General features: G+C 38.2%; 1 protein-coding gene across 2 annotated transcripts in view; it reads left to right on the forward strand.

Moving 5' to 3' along the window:
* The window catches only part of MICU2 (mitochondrial calcium uptake 2), a 145,880-nt gene that overhangs the window by 66,625 nt on the left and 56,278 nt on the right, over window positions 1–22,977 (forward strand). For both annotated transcript variants that reach the window (XM_074915483.1, XM_074915475.1), the window contains exon 2: window positions 15,620–15,767. In XM_074915483.1, the coding sequence (XP_074771584.1) occupies window positions 15,620–15,767 (148 nt within the window). The remainder of the gene's footprint in view (window positions 1–15,619; window positions 15,768–22,977) is intronic.

The raw sequence follows: 22,977 nt of genomic DNA on the forward strand, positions 1-22,977 counted from the left end.
TAGAAACTTTGAAGAGGAGGAGAAGAGAGAATTGCAGCAGATGGAGTTCTGGACCTCCCTAAGAAATTTAATGTTTGTGCTAATAGCATAGTTTGCTTCCAAGAATATGGCAGCTTTGATAAATGAAGCAACACTGATAACCACTGAGGTCTTGAAAAAGAAAATCAGCAGATGCTTGATGACCTGCTTAAATGGTACTACAGCCTCTACAAATGCCATTTAAGGTGCAGCCAGAATGACTGAAAACAACTTTATCTCTGGTAGAGAGGAATGTGGCACAGAGAAATGGATGACCTACCAGGTACAGGTTTTTGCTAGATTCAGATGCTGCAGCGGGGACAATTGTAGTGCTGTGTTGTGACCTTGCAGTCTCACTGAAGGTGCAGCAGTGGTGGGCTTTGAAGGGAGGATTGAGAAAACATACTTAAACTTTCATTATAGAAGGAAAGTTCAAAATTAGAGGATGGAATCTATAAACACTGGTAAAAAAATGAAGGGTCGTTACAACTCCACTGTAATCAGGAATACACTGGTTTTGCACTCTGTAATGGCTCCAATTAAAACAAGCGTTTGTCAGCATTACATTATTCACAGTGGTTCATACTGAATATATTTCACCTTTCAGGATAACTGTTATTGAAACGACTGAATGTAAAAGGGATCTTTTTAATTTCTCTGATGTAAATCTAATATCCTGGACAATCATCTCCTTGATGCTCACTTAGAGGTAGTAAGACATTTTATCTTTGCAAATAAACTGTGCATATAAATTTAATGAATTTAATGAATTCAAGCTTCTGTTATGTTCTGCTGGTGCCTTAGCTTTGTTTCATCTGTTCAGTTTTCTGTGGTTTTTCTGTTAGAGGATGTCAAAAACTGATTTTAAAAGTTATGATCCAGACAGCAATGTGCTGGAACTTTTAAAATCATTCATACCAATTTTGAGTGTGATGCATTTTGCAATCTATTGGAAACTGAAAATGTTACACAAATCTTTGATTAAATAATGCATGCTTAGTTCAAAGTAAATATGTCAATTTGAATAAACAGAATTCTAGATTTCTGAATTATTGTTTCAACTATTTTTAATTCATTGTGAATTTTTTAGTTTTAGAGAAGAATGTTGATAAAAATGTTTAATTAGTAAATGGGAATACCAGAATGTAGGTAAAACTTTCACTGTGGTTTCTGTTTTTCTGAACAAGTGGCACAGCATAACTGTCTTAGCTGTCTCTCTTCATCCAGTCTTTCATGTGTAATCTCTGTGTCAAATGAAAATGCTTTAGAAGAAAAATTCTGCATAGGTAGAAAGTTTAAAAAAATAAGCAAGTCTGTGAAAAATATGTCTGGTCATTGGAAAATATAGTGTGTTTTAAGACATTCATGTTTTACACATAACATTGTCACAAGATCAGTGACTCCTACAGAAAACAAATTATTTGTTTAGAAGTGAAGTCAGCAGCTTTATGGAGAAATAAATATAATTTTACAACTTAATTACAGTATAAACATTTCTTGTGGTTGCAATGACTTTGTTGTTATTGTTGTATTAATCTTACAGGACATATGGATGTTTGTTTCAGTACCTCTTGGGACCTGCTAAATCCGTTGAGCATAACTCTGACCACTCTTCTGAAGATCTTAACTTGTTAGCCATTTTTCATCTATGTGACTAAACCTTTAATAAATAAAAACAGAAAAAAAGGAAGGCTTTCAAGAGATTGTTTTCTTTCTTTTACATGTTGTTATTTGATTAATTTACCACTGTGGAAGTTTTATCTAGTAGTGTTAGTTCACTATATTTAAAAGTGAAGAATTTCACACTTCCCGGATGCTGTGGAATGCTTTGGGAGGGTTGGTGGTGGTAGTCTTTTCTATGGCAACCTAATCAGCTACCTCCCCATCACTTATGGCACCTTTTTAAGTACCAGGCTCTCTGGGAACATAGGTAATAATGGGGTTTAAACTCTGATAGACTTTGTAGAGTAAGGTGTGCATTGTGATAGATTCAGCTAAGCATTTATTTTGTTTTCAATGTGGTTGCTTATGCCAAAGAACCTGGAGCATAGCAGCCTTTCCCCCCCTCCCCCCCCCCACCCCCCCCCCCCATTTCTTTTCACCGTTTGCATGTGTCTTGGAACATTTTGTTACAAAAGGGGGTGGAGAAAGCTTAGAAAACTTCCTTCTTTCCCCGCTGACACACCCCCACCCCCACCACCCCCCCCCCCCGGGAATTTTCAGGCTTCTGGGGGAGCACTAATGTGATTTAGCTCTGTAATGTTCACATTATCGCAGAAGGGAATTCTGACTCTTTTGGAACACAGTTTTCCTGTCTTTCCAGCAATCTGTCACATCTAGGATTCTTATATATTTCTTAAGGGAATAGTATTTTTTGAGTATTGCCTACTATTTAGGCCCTTCTTTATTTTAAACAGGGAATTATTTTTAAAGGGTTTTTTAAAATTAAAAACAAAAACAAAACACACACAAAACCCACACACACAAACCACAAACTGTAAAATTCCTAATTCCTTTACCAATAAATGCTTTTATGTAGCTTTGCTGTGTAAATCCATCCTACTAGTGTACAGCTGGTATGTACACTGGTAAGATGTGACCTGTAATACTGTTAAACACGTGTGGATTAAAACAAGAGCCTTAAAGCACCACCTTGTAGGTCTTGTGACCAAGGAGATCTTGCTTTCCATGCAGAATAAATTCAGGGCTCCTGTCTCAGTTGAGCACCAGCCAACAGAACTTTCTTCCAAGATTCACTGCATCTTTGAACTGAGTTTTCTTTATATCAAAGCCTTCAAAAAGGGAGACACTGAAATTTGGATAAACTCCTAACAAGTTTCTTTTAAAGTATTTGCAAGCTGAATAAATAGAAGTGCTCATTTACAGAGCCTGATGGCAGCTAGCATATATGATGCTTGCATATGTAAGATTGTAATAGTGTTTTTTTCTTTTTCTGATGGTGTAATACAAACATTTTTAAGCCGTACATAGGCATCTGGTTTGGTTTGAATTACATTTACTCTTGTATACAGAAACATCGTTCTTTGTCCAGGAAGATGAAATCACAGGATATTTCTGCTTTGGGGGTGCTTGTCCTTGGTAGAAAAGTAGTTGTAAGTCCATAGATTCTGCTGCTGCGTGGTTGGTTTTGATCAGTGCTGTGTTAGCCTGGTCAGCAGCTGCAACACAGGGTATATTTCTTGTAACGCAATCCCAGTGGTTGCGATGAAAATTCCCTGGCAGGGCAAGTCCAAAACACCTAGGTTAAAAATTAACAGGATTCTCATTTTAATGCATAATTATATTGGCACATGGTATGTTTCAGTGACTGACACGGAAATCTAAGACTGTTCTACATCTACTTTCATGAAAGGCACCGTGCATTCAGCCACTGTTTAAAACATTTTGGATGTGCAAACACGTTAACAATAATGCTTAAACAAGATTGGTATTCCGAAACGTGTTTCAAAAACATGTGAGCGACAGTCTTTTCTGATGACAGGGAGGCAGTTTCTTTCACAGTGTTTCCCTTGAAGTGCATATATTGTCTGTAAAATATGCTGGTTTAATGCCTTTTCGGAAATGCTTTTGACACATTGTTGCAAATGTAGGATGTACAGAACCATTGGAAGTGTATGTAATCATTGACAGAAGAGCTTTGAAGGTGTTTTAAAAAGCTTGTAAGACCAATTCTGGTACGTTTCTAGTATTCTTTATTTTTTAAAATACTTTTCTCCTCCCTTTATCACTAGACTCTTTACTATCAGTTCCCATTCTACTGTATTTATCACTTCTTGCTCAGTCCTTACACAGATTATAGTAGCCATCTTCTTTCTGCACTGTTTTATTCATACATGGACATAGATATATTTAAATGTGTACAACCATTAAATGCTAGCACAGTACATCTGTTTAATTACCAGAGACAATTCTTGAAAATGTAACCACTTTGGGGTTTTATTATATAACTCTTGACTGTCATCTTACTACTGCATTAAATCTAGCCCATTATCCCCAGCTTTTCATCTCTTTAAATTTCTTTTGAACCTGTACTGCTTACTTTACCTGTTGAAAAATCATCTCCCTTTTTTTTTTCATCTTCTCCCAGTCTTGGTTTTGGGCATGCATTCTCTTGGGTCCTTGTGCTTAGGTCAATCTACTACATCTACTGTTAAATAGTTTCTTGTTTAAATTCTTACTTATAAGCAATGAGTCTAGAAATCATTTGTCTTCTGATTCAGAACAAAAAATGGTGTAGCATTCAACTGCTTACTGTTAAAGCCATTAACTTTTTTCCCTGTCTGTACAGTTGTTACAGGACCAAGCACTATGACAGAAAAAAGCTTCTAGAGCTATAAAGCATCAGGTAAATATATAGCACTGTGTGGTTGGCATGAGTTGGACTGCAAAAATTCCCACAGTTTAAAGTTGCACTTATCAAACTCAGACATATATAGGCCCATTTTGAAGGACGTGCAGTTAAACTGAACCACCATGTAATAAATGGATTATCTTTTGATGTAGTTCAGAACAGACCAAGTAGAGCTGCTATCCGAGTTACCCAAACAAAGTGAGCAGCTATTTGAAAAGGGCATGTGGTTTCCTTCTACAGCACAAAGCACATCTTAGAGGTAAACTACTATTAACTTGAAAAATCCTAAAGATCTACAAGCCCAGGGTAAGAAAAAAGTTCAGAGGCCTTAGAGCAGGGGTTCTCAAACTTTCCTTCCCCACAGACACCCTTTAAATATCTTTTGTGGCTGTGGAACACCAAGACTTGATTCAAGATTTAAATCACTAGACCACATCAAATCTGTTTTTTCATGAAGGGTCTTCAAATTTGGAGAGAAGGGAAAGTAAGTTAGTCTGTTAGTGCACACACTCCTATTATGTTTATTGCAATGATTCCATATGAATTTAAAATAATAGCATCAACACTCTTCTTGCTCAAATGGGCTATTTTATGATATTTTACTGTGTTAATTCTGGTTTTGATGCCAATTTTTACATTAAAAGTTGATGAGAAGTTTTTACAGTTCTGCTTTCCTCCCCCCTTGTTTGTCTGTGTTCAGTCACCATATATTTTTGTTAACTGGTCTAGGGCCACCACTTGGAGGAACAGACTTCAGCCCCATTATGGCCCTAAAGAGGGCCATTGGGTTAAGAAAATGTCTTTGAGAGAAACACCGCCTAGTTAAAGTGGGTCCCACCAACTATACTAGCAGCAAATACACTAGTGTGTCAGGGCAGGTGTTTGGGTGGGGGGGCTTGAGTATGAGAAGCGCATTGAGGAGAGGGAGCTGTGGGAAGAAGCAGCGCAGTGCTTGCCACCAGCCACACCAAATGTTTTTGGGCTGGATGTTCCCCGCCCCTGCTTTAATCCTTTGCAGACCCCCTGTGACAACCTCACGGCCTCCCAGGGGTCTGCAGACTACAGGTTGAGAACCACTGCCTTAGAGCCTCTCTCAGCTCCTTCTGAGAACGTGTGATGAAAGACACTCTCTATACATCGTTTGAATTGAGAAGGGGGAAGAAAAGAATAAAGATATTACAGCATTTTAGGGGCAGTAGTTAAGCACTGTGTATCATTTACACATTTGCACGTAGTGTCTTTCAAAAATATCTAGCTCTTCTTACCTTTAAAGATAAATGTATTCCTGTCTTTGCATTTTAGCTGCAGTTTAATGTAGAGTGATTGACTGAAAAAGATCACTGAGAAGTAGGTACAACACATTTTTCACTTAAGTCCACTGACTGTCAAATACAATAGCAGTGTGATGAGCTTTCCCAGAAAGCTGTGTGACCATGTTTCCTGGGAGCACTGCCTTTGAGTTGTCTATGTGGTCCCCCTGCTGCTCTTTATATATTTAGTACTTTTGCACCAGTGTGTTCAAGCGGTGTGTCAGCCTCAGTAGGGGGATGTGTAAGCAGGGCGGTGTGATAACTTGCAAGTTGAGGTGTAAATGTATGGTTTGTTAAATGAACTGGTTCTCCGGCTTGTTAGAACTTGGGCACCCTCTCTGCCTTTGTTATATTCTGTTGGTGAACATGTGTTAATTTTTAACTTCATTTTAAGTTTATGTTTAAAAAGGAGCTCTGTTAAGGCTGAAATTTCTAGAATTGAATAGTGAAATTTAAAAAAAACCTTATAAACTGAGACTGTTTTCAGTATTACCCTTATATTTGGTTTAACTCTGTATTTGGTATGGGTTCTAGTAACAGTGCTCTGTGTGCACCAGTTTAGTCTGAACTCAGTGAGCCTCTTCAGCCTAGTAGAAAGCGACAGGACAAGAGAGAATGGCCTCAAGTTACGCCAGGGAAAGTTTAGACTAGATATTAGGAAGCATTTCTTTCCAGAAGGGGTTGTCAGGGGTTGGAATGGGCTGCCCAGGGAGGTGGTGGAGTCCCCATCCCTGGAGGTGTTCAAGAGTTGGGTCGATTTGGAGCTTAAGGATATGCTGTAGGTGGGAACTGTGCTAGGCAAATGGTTGGACTAGATGATCTCCAGGGTCCTTTCCAACCTAGATGATTCTGTGATTCTGTGAAATACAAACTGTGAGAGAAAAATTAAAACCAAAAATGTCAGGGGTTTAGATGTAAATAAACTGTTCAGCTGCTGCTTCAAACATAACCATCACTACTAAGTACTAGCACAGCAGAATTTCCTGGGCAGCTATTTGAAAGAAAGAAGGGGAGTGGCACCTGTTAGTGCATAGAAAGGCCTTCATCTAATTTTGGAGTATTTATATTGAGCAGTGTTAAGAGCAGCCAGACATAAGGCTACTGCATTCTCATTCTCCTTTTAGCAGTCTGTTCTCTATCTCAGAAGTGGCTCCCAAGAAAGCATTTTAATCTTTTGTCCATTTCATAGTTCCGGATTTCAAGGCTGTTAAAGCTTTTAGTAAAGTAGTTGTTTATTTAGTTTCACATTGCTAAACAGTCATTCAAATACTTATGACTTATTTCCAAACAGAAATCAGTGCTTTTTTTCTCTTCTTTCCTGGCTTACTTTATGTCCAGGCTTACAGTTTGATCTGCAAGGTCAAAAAATATAGCACTGAAAAAAGTAATACTGATAATTTGCTTCATAAGCATATTTTGCTTCTGATCTTATGTCTTCAACTTGATGTTGGTTTTGGTAACAGGTACATTTGATCAAGACTGCATCATATATAGCTCACACGCCTTATTGTGAAAGCACAAATTTGTGCAAGTTTTCTTAAAAAATTACAATCTTGAGCTTTTCTAAGTCACGTATTTCTGCCAGATGGATTTCTTGTCAAAACCTTTTTTCATCTATCAATGATTGCATCATATGAAACTTTCAAACCTTGAGCTCTAGGCATTATCCTTTGCATTCAACATGCATACTGGGTATGTTAACATGTGCAGCAGGCTTTGAGGTTAAGTTACATTTTCTGTTATTTTGATCATTTCAAATTGGATTGAGTTGAAATTGAGATACAATAATGACACAAGTTAATGGCAAAGTTTTCATCAGTCTTACAGAAACTTAATATAGAGTTGCTAAATCCATGTCTAGATCTAGTGTGAATTAATGGATCCAAACCTAAAGCTCCCAGAGAGCCTGCTGGCACCAACTGGATTTTAATTACATCCCACACATTGGTTTAGTTATCCTTATTGCAGGTAAAAGGAGTGGTGCAAGTTAACTCTTCCAGATCAGACAATTAAAAGAGAGCATTGATCCTCTTTTCAGAGGAGGGGAAAAAAGTTTTATAGCTTGATTTTTTTTTTCAGGGGAAGGGAAAGGTGGAAGAAGGTGTATAGATGATGGAGGAAAGAGAGGCAATGAAAGGATATAAAGAGGCAAAATAAGTAGATTAAATGGAAAAGGGTAGAGTGAAGAAAGATAAATTATGTTGGGAAAAGTTAACTGGAACATGCAGACTATTATATAAGCAGAAAAAATTAAGATGGGAAGCATATAAAAGATGCAGGAACATCAAAACACCGAATTCTGTGCAAAGGGAAAAAAGTAAAATGAATGAAAGTGGAAGACATAATTTTACATTCAAGAAAAGTGTATATGCTTATTTTAAGTAATTTCTGACTCATAACCAGCTGAAAATATTTGAGTTTGTACACAAGTAGTTAGATTTTGAATGGATGTAGAATTTGCTTAGCAGTGTTACCAAAATCACATCACAGTGATCAGCAGTGTTAGGAAAATCACAGGTAAGGGTTACCAAGGTTTTATTTATGTAACCCTCATTTTTATTTAATGTATTTTTTTTTTTAAATCAAAGATACAGTAAATATAAGGTTTCTATTTGAATTAAGCTTGATATTTTTCATACCAAAAAAAACTGAAGCCTGAAATTGAACACTATGAATCTCTTATTAGTATCCTAAATTAAGAGACTGATAAATAGATTCATTTCATCAATCTGAAAATTAATTGTAAGAAGTAACATTGTTGCCCTTGGGCATTTCTCCATGAAGGAAGCCAAGAAGGAAGCCATAGTCTTTGGTAATGCTTATAGACGCCAGTGGCTGGTCAGCTGCTGATCCCTTGCCGTGTCAAGAGGAAAACACTTGCATCCTTCTAGAGCCCTTTTTATGTCATTCATTTCTAAGTTACCATCACCTATCATAGCTTTACCATGGACATTCTCAAATTGGCATTGGAAGCTCGACATAAAACCACAAAGGCAATTAAATTCCAAGTTAAAGCTGAAACATCATTCTTAATTCACGCACTTGTGTGGGGGTGCTGTGGAGCATGTTGGAACACCCAGCGTTTGAAGCCCCGGCTGTACCCACACACAATAGAACAAGTTAAGGATGGAATTTCAGCCCAAGCCTTAATGTTAATGCAGCATAGCTCTTTGTGGTTTGATTTCTTCTTATATGGCATTGTTAAAGACAAAACAAGTCCAAGACAATCTCAGAGTCATTTTAAATTATGCTTACAAGAATCCTGTCAAGCAATAGCAACAGATTATTCTCACCCATTGCTTCTCAGTAAATTTGAATTTTTGTATCCTGTTTGCTTTGAGTTTGCACTCCTGCAGAGGTGTTGGATTACAGATACCTTAATATCTGAAGTCCAGCCTTAAATACTAATTGTTTCTTACCACATACCTGTCTTTACTTGAAACTCATTTTGTGGCATAGAATTAAAGGCAAAAACTCTGCATTTTTTCCCTGTACATGCATTTTTATGAGCAAAATGAACTTTGACAGTATTTTTAGAAATGTCAGGAATGTCAAATCTTTTTATCTGAAGGACTCCTTGGATGACTCAGGAAAAAGTACTTGGAAATTAGTCAGGACTTAATTGAAGTGGGAAGGATACTGAATTGTTGAGAGAGAGCTTTCTCCCCTGTGCATGCTTTAGAATGGTACTTCAAAAGAAGATCAATCTTAAGTGATTGAATCAGCCTTTTCTTCAAAACATAATTGTTATTCAGTCTTTGGTTAGGCATTTGGAGTAATTATTCAGCCATTTATCCCTTCTCAGAGCAAATGAGAGTTATGCTGCTTCTTTTCAAAAATCCATAGCTCTTTACTTTTTCCCATATATTTCCATCCTCTACCAACTGTCTTTGGTGGGTCAGGCATCGCTGCTTGCTGAAGATATGGAGAGATGTATCGGTGAAGAAAACAGTAGTGATGGAGGGGAATGCAGCTTTAAAAGAGCATGTGAACTGCTATTGTAGGCTTGTCTATGTTTTACACTTAGCCACATGACATGGCCTGTACCTGCTTCAGGATGCCCATGTCCCCTTCCCTAACACATTATATCTGCTTTTGCTCAGGAATAGGGAGTGTCTAAAACCATAGTTTCAGGAATAACTTGATCACTGGCAATAGTAGTCCAGAAACAACAGTTTGGTGGAAAGAAGTGATACAGTTAAAGCAGACGTTTCAAAATTACTATCTTGATTTGGAGAATAATCATAGTAAAGTGTTATGCTCATATTGTTTATTTCGGTTATGAGAGTGGTTTTGTGTGGTGAAATGGAGAACTGAGGCAATACGAGATTTGTAGTTGGCAGTGTGGCTAATGAAAGTGTGATGACCAAAATATGTGAGAAAGATGTCACTGAAAGCTTAATTAAATGCTGGCAGTATGTTTAAGGAAGAAATTAAGAAGAGTAAGTATAAGATCATCGGTATTGATCTTTAAAGGGCAAAAATGTAGCTACATTCAATTTAATTAAAATTGCAGAAATAATTGTATTGAATATTTTAGTCAAATTTTAAATTATATGGCTTACATCTGAGGAGTCATCGCTTTTTGGATGTCGTTACAACTTGATTGTGAATTCGTAGTCTCGGATGCCAAATGTAGCAGGTTCAAGTTCTTAATTGGTATTAATCCAATTAAACAGTATTATTGTTGGGTTTGGAAAACATTGTGAGAAAGATGGCAATTAAAAGGCCTGACATCATCATGATGTGCTATTTGAGTATGTGGCCATTGATGCTACCTACCTTCACTCTGGACAGAAAAATCTCCACATTCCTTACACACTTTCTGGTCTGACTGAAGTGTGTAACACCTCTGCCACCACCTCTTCTCCTGCGAGATTCTACTCTCCAGTTATGATTTTTGTTCTCTCATGCAATAAAATCATGCAAACATGTTTGATATGAAGGGAGATCAGCTTTTTTTTGTGGTGCTCTATCCCTCCCTGCATCTTCTGAACTCTTCCCAGACAGCTAAAAAAAGTCCATGTAATTGCACTCCAGAACTGCCATTCCCAGCACTCGTTATAAAGGGAGCCTGGATTAACCATGATTAATGGAGTTGCTGGTGGTGTAGCTGTATGAAGCTCTAGTGGAGAGCACAGTTTAGTCGTCTTGGTAACTTCCCTATAGGCACTGGTGGATTGCTATAAGGTCCCCCTGAAGCTTTCTCTTCTCTGGTTTGAAAAAGCCCAGTTCGGTCAATGTTCTAGATGTTCTGTAATAAAAAGTATTTTAATAAAAATCTTTCAGATTATTTTTTTCTTAGGTTTTGTGCAGATTGCAGACCCATATGGGGAAACTTCAGTCTTAATGCTCATAACTGTCAAGAGGGGTAAAACTTAGTTAGCATTTTGGAAGTATTTCGATAAGCTTTTTATTTTGTTTGTACAGGTTTCTCTCCCACACATTCACTGAGGTCTGCCTTGCGCTCCTCCATAAATTAAAGTGCAAAATAATGGGATATGAGATAATTACAAACATTTTGCTTTCATATTATACCTCTGCACTTCCGATTGTTGCACAGACTCTTTTTTTCCTTTATCATAAACATACTTGGAGTATGCTGAAGAGACTCTTACAGTAACTGTGTTAAAAAATGGGGAGAAAGCAGAAGCAAAAATACCTATCATCATAAAGATGGCTGGTCAGCTTTGTAGCTGGTATAAATTGTCTTGCTGCCATTGGAGTGCAATGAATTTTCAGTGTGAGGGGCATATGCTCTTCAGAAGTAGTAAACAGTTACACGTGAGGAGCGGAGCTCTTGCATAGCTCATGCTGGTGTCCAGAGGAGTCAGAGTGCCTTTAGCAGATGCTGAGCTTGTCATACAGTGACAGGAAGCCAGGAATTTTGCAAAAGCTTTGAAAACAAAGTAGGAGATGACACAGCTGATGCATTTTATCCCGTAAGGTTTGCTTATCTCTTTTGTGCTAGTATTCGAAGCTCACTTTTGTAAGAATTGACCTGTGTCCCCAAGGCTGTTTTGTCAATCGGGGGTGCTAGTTTCATGAAAAGAAAGGGGCTTGATGAATCTGTAGTCACACATGATTGTAGTTCTGATGGAGATAAATTACGTTCCAAATACAAGGCACTCATCAGAGTTAATATGTGAACTTGTACCTATCTATTTCAATTAAAATTGTGGATTGCTGAAATTCCGTGCTTTGGTCTCAGTTACAAGTTTAGCTTTAGACAAATTCAGAGAAGTACTACAAGACTTAAGAAACTTGAAAATCCAGTTGGTTTGAACACATAGGATTAGCTCTTCACTAAATGTTTTTATTTTGTATTTGTGCAGAAAGATTGTTTTTCATTTCGTAATTTTAGTTAAAGGACAACTGTGAAGCAGGTTTTGTTGTTTTTTTTTAATTTGCTGTTCGGTGAAAACTGCTCAAGTTGTTATGAGAAGGAAGTGGTTTTTGTAAGAATGCTGTGTGTTAATACCCAGAAACTACGAACTATTCATTTGGTATCTGCAGTGTTTGTTGCATCAAAAGAAGTGTGACCAGCAGGTTGGGGGAGGTGATTCTCCCCTGCTGCTCTCATAAGACCCCACCTGGAGTACTGTATTTAGCTCTGGGGCTCCCAAAATAAGGACATAGACCTGTTGGGAGTGAGTCCAGAGGAGAACCACAGAGATGATCAGAGGGATGGAACACCTCCGTTGTTAGGACAGGTTGAGATAGTTGGGGTTGTTCAGCCTGGAGAAGGCTCTGGGAAGACCTTATAGCAGCCTTCCAGTACTTAAAGGGGGCCTACAGGAGAGATGGGGAGGGACTGACTATCAGGGAGCGTAGTGATAGGATGAGGGGTAATGGTTTTAAAACCAAAAGAGGGTAGATTTAGATGAGATATAAGGAAGAGATTCTTCACTGTGAAGGTGGTGAGACACTGGAGGAGGTTGCCCAGAGAAGCTGTGGCTGCCCCCTCCCTGGCAGTGTTCAAGGCCAGGTTGGACGGGGCTTTGAGCAACCTGGGCTAGTGGAAGGTGTCCCTGCCCATGGCAGGGGGTTGGAACTAGGTGATCTTTAAGGTCCCTTCCAACTCAAACTATTCTGTCACTCTATGAATCTTGTTAACTTAGAAATTACAGAGTCACTTGTCACCCAAAGTTTTTAAAAGAATAAAGCTAAAGTTCTCATTACAGTAGATTTATTTTTAAACAGTGTTTTCCAGAATGTACAGATCTGAATCATAGAACACCAGCAATGCATCTTGTGTTGTAGGCCATGATGAAACTCCATACTATGTAAGTTTAAAGCAGTGATATTGATACAAATTGTTCATATCTGAAACAAAACAAACCTTGGCTTCAGATACACAGAAGTAGCCCTCATTCTCCTTGCATATCAGAATACAAATGTTTTAATTCTAAATTAGGAGTACTTCGTTTTTCTCTTCTTGTTGGTCCCTTCTCCCCCACCTTCATTGGAATCCCCAGGTTTGAGGGAAGCAAACATGCTACAAGGGGAAACTAAAATTGACTATAACAGGGTGCTTGTATTGTTCAGTCAAGTTTTTAACAAGTGTTCAATGCTAACACGGAGGTGCATAGTGTGGGATTAAATGGCAGGTTGCAGCCTTCTATTTAGAACTATAAGTACAATATAATGTATGATGGTAATTGTATCCAGGCTGTGACTATAGGTTTGCCAGTTGTACACCTTGTCTTGACATCCCCAGGTTGTATGAACATACAGTTAGCGACCATATCCAGTTAGCGACCATGATGGGTAGAGAAAAAGGAAACCTAATGATGCAAAGTTGAAATGCTCCATCCTCTTCTCTGATGTCTCGTTGTCTGCTTTCTTCAATGGACTGGTTATTGACCATAGCTTGAGGTCCACTCTCTTGTTCCCAGAGTGCTTGACTTCAAAGCAGTTGGTCATTACTCTCAGACCACACTGGGTCCCATTATTTGGAGCCGCCTCTATCAATATCAGTCCCTCATCTCTTTCCTCTGCCTCACAAGCCTGACACTAAACCTGATGTTTATTCCTTTAACTTCAGAGCCCTGTTTGAGAGCTAGAAGTTATTGTCCCAAAGCAGCTTTCATGTTCATTGTATCAGCTAGCTCCACTGCTGCCTTTGCCATTTCATACCAAACTCCTGGGACATTGTCAGCTAGGTGGAGGAAATGTAACTGCTAGTGCTTGATTCTGCAAGTGTTCAAACTCAGTGGAGGAGACTTGAGTTATCAATTCCCTTCCTCGAATAATAGCAAGTTAAGACTCAAGTGTCAGAAATCTGATGACAGCTTTTAAGTGGTTGGGAGACTCCCATTCCCTCCACACTTGTCCACTCCCTAGATGTGCAGGCACCCCATTACCTGCTATGCTATTTGCAAATACCTGTGCATATTCCTGATTTTCCTAACAACCTTCCATGCAAGCTCCCATGTGTGTCATATAACCAGTGCTGACTTCAGCAAAACCAAGCAAGGTGTTCCCACTGGCCTCTACCCTCCTCCATTCACATACTGTCTACCTATCCCACAGTTCACCCCATGAGCACACTCAGCACAGCAGACCCTGTGTTTTAACATTAAGTGATGAGACTCTTATTGCGCCTGCAGCTGGTCTGAGTGTAACCAGGAGGTGCTTATACTGCCCTGTCTCAAGAGTAACCCAGTTTGCAAAATGCAGCATATGCCAGCACTATACTGGACTGGTCAGATGCTAAGCAGTCCATAGGAATGATCCAGAAACTGAAAACTGCATAAACAAATGGTGGTCATTTTCTGGAAGCTGTGCTGCAGCATCTCAGTAGGGCATGCCCTAGGCTGTACCCACTCATCTGCATCACACACCAAGTAATGCCAGGAGCACTGGCCTAGCTGCAGATCCATCTTGCTGTTTACTGAATTGTTTCAGGTATGTTCAAGTTGCGATCTTGGTAATTAGCCTTGGATTTTCTTGCTTTTCATTCGCTTTTTCACATCTTTGAACAGTCCTAAAATTTAGTGCTGCTGCTGGTGGTAAATTTGTTCTGTGATTAATGTTCAAATGCGCATCATGTGTTCTGAACTTCAGTGTCTCATTTTCCTGTTGTCACTTATTATCTCTAAAATCCTAAAATGTGAATGTCTCTGTTTCACTGTGTCTGTGTCCTCTCTTGCTGTCAGTAAATGCTGTTACTACTCATCAGAGTGTTGTCAATTTGTATGAATTCAAATCAAGCGTGTCTCAATATTCGGGGGGGGGTAGAGCTGGAAGCTTTTTGTTTGCTTGACTAGTTGAATCTTTCGGTTTGGTGATACAATCTCTGACTCTTTTATCAAGCGTTTTCTTTGCTTTTCCCATTTTTCAGACTTCTCTGAAAGATAGGCCCATACTTAAACTAGAACATCATTATTCTCCTGTCTTATGAGTTGCTCCACAACTTGGTAATTTACTTTAGGAGTGGATCATTTGCATGGATGCAGAGCACATTTCAACCTTTGCCAAGCCAGTCACTAACCTGGAAAAATCCTATTTGTTCTTTTGTTGGCTTAGTTTTTTGTTGAGTTAGCAAGCTGAATTTGTCTCAGCAAGAGTCCAACAAGTAGCAGAGCTGGCAAACAAGGAGATGCAGGACCATATGGCCAAGAGCAGGGGAGTGGGAAGCAAGGGCAGCCTTTGCTGACCGCAAGCCATTAATTTGGTTCAGCTGTGTTGTTAAGGCATGCTGTCAGTGAAACCAAAAAATACTTTGAATGTCGTATAAGCATGTCATTCATTAAGACCATGACATAAAAGCTTTAATTTTTGGTAGTCTCTTGTTGTGGTTACCCACAAAATATTGAGGTTAATCAAGATTGGGTAGAGGATTCTTTGTAATCACAGAGTTGGTCTACAAATGCAACCATCTTTCTGCATGGATATTTTTTTTTTTCTGTTTCAGAAGGAAAATGTCATTCATGCGGAAAGGGATGAAAGACTGTCTCTTCGGAAGCATCGCTTCATGCATTTTGCATCATTGGAACATGAAGGAGAATATTACATGACACCAAGAGATTTCTTGTTCTCAGTAATGTTTGATCAAGTTGAACGTAAGTTGTTTTCTCATCATTGTATTTGTGAAGGAAAAGAAACTTGCAGGTCCCCTTAAAGATGTAATTTGCAAATCACTGAGATAAGATCCTTTATCTGACATAAATAAGCAGAAGCCAATTTATAAATGTTGTGCATATGGATTCTCACAGGCACCACCACCATTTACATCAGTGAAGTGAGGCTGATGATTTAGAAATCTGGTGACTTGATGATGACATTACATCTCTGCATAATTTGCATGTCTGATCAGTATGTAGCTCCTTAATTACTTACATGCCACAGAAAATAGTAGGACTGTAATATAATAGTGTTCATACCATTCCCAGCCCCATTATCTGTCTATCTACTTCACCAGTAAGTACTCTGTGACCTTTTTTCTTAGAAGAGGCAGTGATGGGAGTGACTTGAATGAGTGTAATGAAGCATTGATCTCAGTTCTAGGTTTCTGGTTTCAAATCTCCTCTAGTTTGTACAAAACCTATGTAAGAACAAATCAAAATTGTATGCATGTTTTTGAAAAAGTACTTCTAAAAGCATGCTTTCTGAGGAGAAGATAGGACCAGCACACAGATAAAAAGTGCACAGGTGGTTGTCCTCCTTTCCTCCTGGTTTTCTCACCTCGTTAACTCTACCCCATTCCTTAAGCTTCTTTTATCCCCTTTTGTATCATCTCTAATTTTCATGTTACAGGGTGGGGTTTTTTTAATTCTATATGTTTTTTTCTCCAAGAATTTGGCTTTTACAGCTTTCCCAATATTTTTTCTGCTTTAGAAAGGTTAAGTTCTCCAAGTTTCAGAGAGAATTGTCACTCAGAGGACAAATACTCTGTTAGTATGTATGCTGAGGGAAATCCCAACTTTAATCACTGCTGCAGTCTGCACATACTGACAAGGGAAGCACGTTGTCTAGCAAAAGCCATTTGTAGCCTGGGATGCTCTGCCCAGCTTGCAGCTAATGTCTGAGCAACTTGTAGGTATTTAACAGGAAATACAGAAGGGAATTCAGGGTAGGCTTGAGAAACAAGGAGGAAGGAGACTTGAACACACTTTGATTCAGTCCTGTGAGAAACGTGAGGCAGAACAGAGTTTACTGAGCTGCAAGTGGTGAAGGAATAGAACACAAGAATCTCTAATAAAAGAAGTTTTCTTGTGTCTGCCAAAAATCTATAGGTGATAAGAATACACGGCTTCACTGCTGACACAACTTCTAATATTATCCAATGCTGAATATAAATCCTTAGAAGGACTTTATGACCTTGAGAGTCATGGAGACTCTCAAAATAACTTAATATATGGCTAACAGGAAGAGTTCTTTCCCCTTAAAAACTTAGATCATTAAGTTAGAAACCTAGGAGATATTTTCTTTTGAGTTTTCTAGCCTGAAACACTGAAAGACAGTGAATACTGTAATTTTCAGTTTTGAAGATATGGCTTTCAGACACTTGTCTGTGAAAGCAAGGTTAGAGAAATAAGTGTTTTTCAGTCATAGCAGTTCATACATATTAATTGGTTACTCCAACTATAATAGTACACGTGCAGATTTTTAATGAAGTGGTATGTGGGTAAGATTTATTTGTAATGCAGCCAAGTTAATTTCAGTTACTTTGCTAATATGAGTAAGAAACAGTGTTAAACAGAAAAGAAAAATAATGACAAGAAAAAACACGTGAACAAAAAAAAAATCTTTCCACTGGCGCATATTTAGCATTTCAAATTGAGGTCAGGCTAACAACAATAGCATCATAGACAATTCACAGAAAAATGTTAATACTTGAATTTACTGCTCCTAAACATTTTTCTAAACATCATTGGCCTGGGTTCTTTGGGCAGTAGCATAAGCACAATGGTAAGAAATTCTCAAGCCATATTACTTGGGATTTTAGGTTTTCTCGTAACTTTAAACAGACATAGCATTTGTTAGCAGAGATATGTGGGGTGTTAAGTATTTTAAAGTCAGTCATTTGTTCATTGTGTTGAGAAGAGTTTCATACAAGGAAAATAAACAGACCTGTCTTAAGTGTCTGTCCAGGTATATTCAGAGTAGATCAGGATAGTAAACTTCATAGCAAAGCAGCAATTATTTTCTGGAACTTTCTGCTTATATCATAATATTAATTCCCTTTCACCCTGAACAGTGTTTTTAGAAAGAAAAACAGGCATGCACCCTTCATTTACTGGTATACTTGAGATGCAATTTTAATATGTGATACTACATACAAATGGTGAGCTTTATAATGCTGAACTTAAAGATGTAATGATTGGGTTATTCTCTACCTATTTTTGATTAATCACTAATTAAAAAAAAAAAAAAAAAAGACACTTGGAAAAATTTGAAGCACCCTGGCAATAACCATTCATTTTCATAAATATTTGCTTGGAGTTTGCCAGTTGATTGATGTATATAATAATATGAAAGGCTTAAGGCTGCTCTAGAGTTTTGTTTCTGCTGTCTTTTTTTATATAGATAATAGGCAGGAACATATGACCAGTCTTTTGGGCAATTTAGCTGTGTAACCCAAGAAATATTGCTGAGGTTGATCGCAGCATTTTGTTGCTTTGTTCTTATTCAGAGATAAACACTCCCAAACAGGAAAAAAGCAAACAAAAAGGGGGGATGAGAAGTAGTTATGGATTGGGAAATAGGGATCTTTGTCCAACAGTCTTGGGATTTTTTGCTCACTGGTGATTGTCATTGGAGAATTACTTTGAAATCTCCTATTAGTTTTTAAGCACAGTTAAATTCAGAAGAAAGTAAATGTGGTGTTCTGTAAACCAGATCAGTTGTTGGTGCTAGATCAGAAGTGCTGAGGTTAGAAAATACCAAAATATTTTAGCTATGTCCAGATTGTTGAGTGAATTCCTGTACACAGTTGGGTGGAATTCATTACTGAAGCAAAAATCTTAGGTGTGCCCTTTGACAAGGTTGCAAAACATGCAATAAATTATGATTTATTATAGAACACTTTCCCAGATAAGAAAACAGATGAACTATAGTGCAAATATATCAACTGTCATCCAACTTAAGTGATCTTGAACCCTGCTTGATAGACCTTAGTTCAGTAGTTCTGCTCATTTGTTTCCTGGTGCATGAGTTTCTCTATCACTCATTTTCTTTATGGTGGGCCAAAAATTGTGAAATCTTGGCATTCCTGTTGATTAAATTACACCTGCAAAGTTATTTACTGTCAGGGTGATAATGAAGAAAAATATTTACAGTCCTGCCATCTAAGGAGAATGAGCTGATAACAAATGCAGAGTTTCCTGACAGACTTATTAAATAAAGATCTTGATCCTTCTGTATATACTCAGTCCAGATTTAATGTATCGTAGCATCTTCATGTCATGAACCACTCCTTTATCTGCACTAAACCAATTTTCCTGTATTCTATGGTACCAGTGTGCCAGAGGCAGTATTTCCACAGTAGAGTCCTATCTGTCAGTGAGTATTAGTGTAAGTTTGCTGGGAGAGGTTGAGTTGATTAAGCTTTCCGTGAAAACATGGTTGGCACGAGGTTGTGATATGTTTGCAGGTTTGATATGATGTGTGGCTTCAGGTTGTCACAGCATCAAGGTGGTCATCACTGTGAATGAATCTGAGGAAAGAATACAGTGCAAGGCTGCAATGGCAAGAGAATTTAGTTCTCCGTTGTCCTTAGTGGAGACCAGTGCTGGTGCAGTCAGTGGGGTTTGGAGAGCCAAGAGGGACCAGCCAGTAGATGGGTACTTCAGAACAAGCTGAGTCAGTCTTCTTGTTTCTAGATCTTTAGTTTTTGCCTCCATTGGGAGTTCAGATGCCTATACTTCAGTGTCTTCATTTTGACCTAAATTTCATATAGGATAACTATTCAGATTCATATGAGTCATGCACAAGTGTCAGGTCTAAAACCTAGGGTTCAGAGTCAAAGACTAAGATTTAAGCTAGCATAAGTGGTGAAGCTCCCTGCGGGAAGTGAGGATTAAAATGTTACATGGGGTGTCATTGGCACAGTTGGGAACTGAATTCAATCCTGCTAAATTTCTAATGTATTAAGAGATCGTTTTCTCTCTGTCTCTGCATTTAGTATTTTGTGGCGTTGATGTGTTGTTGTTGCTCAAATCCTCCAAACACAGTAGAGAAATCTGCAGAATGGGATGTGCAGAACAGAGGTGATCCCTTGCAAGGCAAAGAAGCAACATGATGGTTTAAGATCATTGTATGAATCTCATCTGAGTTGTAGAAAAATGAAACATAATCAGCCATTTCTAGCCAAAGCTTCTTAGTCGTCGTTTACTCATTTCTCAAAGTGGGGTTGTGAGTGAAGGAAATTAATGTTCCTGTTGAGGGATCTACACACATAAGCAAAGATAAGCAGATTGCTAAAAATTTCTGCTTCTGTAACCAGCCCATACTGTGAATTTTTCATCTTCAACTATCCTTCATCACCCCAACACCATTAGGAAATCCTACTGCAACTCTAAGGAAGTCTTTAAAGTAACATATTGTATACACTTGGCCTTTTACTTTCCCTTAAGTGTCCAAATACAACATTAACATTTATATTCTGGATAAAATATTAGATAGTTTTGGATAAAATGTTGTACTTCAGCCAATTGTTGGTAAATAGATAAGCTAAGTGAGATCTTTTCTTCTTTTCTCCTCAGCAACAGTTTGTTAACACTGGCAACTTAGTTACATAGGCTGTCTGATGTAACACTGATGATCTTCATGGGACTGGTTTATCTAAAAATTAATTTGAAGGGAAATAGTTCTTCAGAAACAGTAGAAGTACTGCAGAAATTCCTATAAGCCTGACAATGTGTATTTCTATCTGCACATAAGCTTTCTTGTGAAATCAAAATAAAGACTGATGTGTTTTCATAGCTATTGCATCATGAGGTACTGCATAACAGAATCAGAGATGGGATTCTTGAGGAGAAATGGGGTCTTCCACTCCACAACAATCAAATCTGGACTGTTGGTCAGGCAGGGGTGGGCCACTGCACTGACTTACTTGTTTGCTCTCATTTTTCAGAAAAATTTGTTTGAAAAATAGATCCAAGAGGTGCTGCAATTAGAGTAGAGGTGTTAGACAAGAGCTGGCCTCCAGTGCTGTAGCCCCTGCAGCTGCACCAGGGAGAAAGTGTGCATGGACAGATGGGGGAGCAAGAGGAAGGATTGAGCAGTGGTGTTTAGAGGGAAGGGAACCATGGAGCAAAATCACTTAAGAAGAAGCAGGTTTTAGTATATTATTGCACAGGGAGAAAGTATCCTTTTTTTTCCCCCGGTTCCATTTCCGTGCATTTGAAGCATGTTATGAGACAGTGCTGAAGGTACCTGGGATACATTCCTTTTAAAGTCAAATAGAAAAAATATATTTCTGATCCTTAAAATTATACTGACATTGGATTAATTATATTTGTGGGTTTATGGTTATGTCTGCATGAGAGAAGCGTAAGGTTATAATAAACTCGTGGCTTTGTTGTGATTGATTCTTTTTTTTTCCTTTGTGGCATTGCTGGCTACCTGGAGAATGACGCAGAATCTGCATTCTTATCTCGATTGACTGCAGTGCTTACTGATTCGGTAAAAAATTTGGCAAGTTGTTATGATTTGAAAATACATTACTAGCTATTTAGCTTTCTGCAAAACAATTGTTAATGAGAAGATACATTGCAACTTCTCAATGAATGAAAGCAGTTTTTCAAAACTCAACACAAACAGTGCCAATAATAAAACTGGTCAGGCTTCAGCAGAGTTGCAAGCAAGAGGCAAGTGGTCTCAACACATCTTGAAGGATTTAGTTATTTAAAGTGTGAAAGTTATTGGTTATTTAATGACATCTGAATGGAAAACAGATTCCTTGAAACGAATGAAAATATATTGTGTGCATACAGAATACTTGCAGTACAAGTAATGGAAAGATCTGGTTATTAATAACAGGAGTCTGCTTGTTGTATAAACATCAGCTGCCTTAGAATTTCAGAAGCCTTGCAACAGTTTCTGCTTTAGTGAAGTATTCCAGTTTTGTGACATGCTACCATGAAATTTAAAATACTTAACAGAGAAGTCACTTTTTTTTACACATACGAGCAAATTTCAAGAACTCGTACAATCATTCATCTCTGAATATTTTTACTATTTGTAAAGATTTTTTATTCTTGTAGAATACCACACACTTTCAACTACATTTATAACATACTGTCGGCATACCACAGAAAATCTCTCTGGGATTTTTTCTGCCATGGGTTCTGAATACTTTGGACAAATTACTTCAGTATATTTTCTTTTTAAATAAATTCAGTGGAACGTAATCAGTTCTGAAGCATCCTGCTTAACTGACAATTAAGTCTTAACAGATGTAGCGTGAAAATCAGATTCAATGAATTTTTATCACTCTTAAATGTATTTTAATTTCTTGCAACATATGTCCTTAACACACACAGGTATTGGTTTGTACCTAAGAAGTACAATCTGTTTTTAAAATTCCTTGGGTTGCATTCAGATATTTAGAATTGATGGGGATCTGGTGGACCCTCAGTGGATGATAGCAGGTGCCAGGAGTGCAGGTCAGGCTCCTGCCAAACTCTAGCATGCATTCTAGCCTCACATTTTCAGTGGTTTGTAACTCTTTCAGTGCTGATGGTTCTGTGCTTTTCCTTAGGCCAACAGTGAATTTTTATTGTATTGGTCAATGGTTTATTCTTTTTTGAGTAACCTTGATACAGACTGATTTTTTTTTTCTCTGCATGTTCTCTTAAGAAATGTTAATTACAAGGTTTTTTTAAACATCTAAGGCAGAACTATTGAGTATTAATCACTTTCCTTCTAGGCAATAGCAGCAGGCAAGGTGTGCAGCTTGCTTTGGTAGATGAGAGGAGCTGTCCTTACTTGCCAAACAGCTGGGGTCTCCAGGGAGACCTTGGAGAAGTTCCACTGCTCCCTGTTTGGAAAACACTGGCATCCATTTCCTATGGGAGAAACTACCTGAGTTATGCTCTTTTTTTTTCTCTCCAGCCCTGCACCTGCAGTGGGTTATAGCACAGATTGTGCTCAGTAGCCTTTCTCATCTACTGTGAAACAAAAGCAAATACTGAGCTCAAAGACTTTTTTCCATGTGTAAAACACACAGGTTTCTCTTGTTAGAGCCACCTGCTTACATGGCAGTGCCCTCTCTTGGGTTTACCAGCTTCGTTACTGCAGAGGAGAATTACAGCCAAGAGCCAACTT

Source organism: Athene noctua, chromosome 1 (genome assembly GCF_965140245.1).
Source record: "Athene noctua chromosome 1, bAthNoc1.hap1.1, whole genome shotgun sequence".
NCBI lineage: Eukaryota > Metazoa > Chordata > Aves > Strigiformes > Strigidae > Athene > Athene noctua.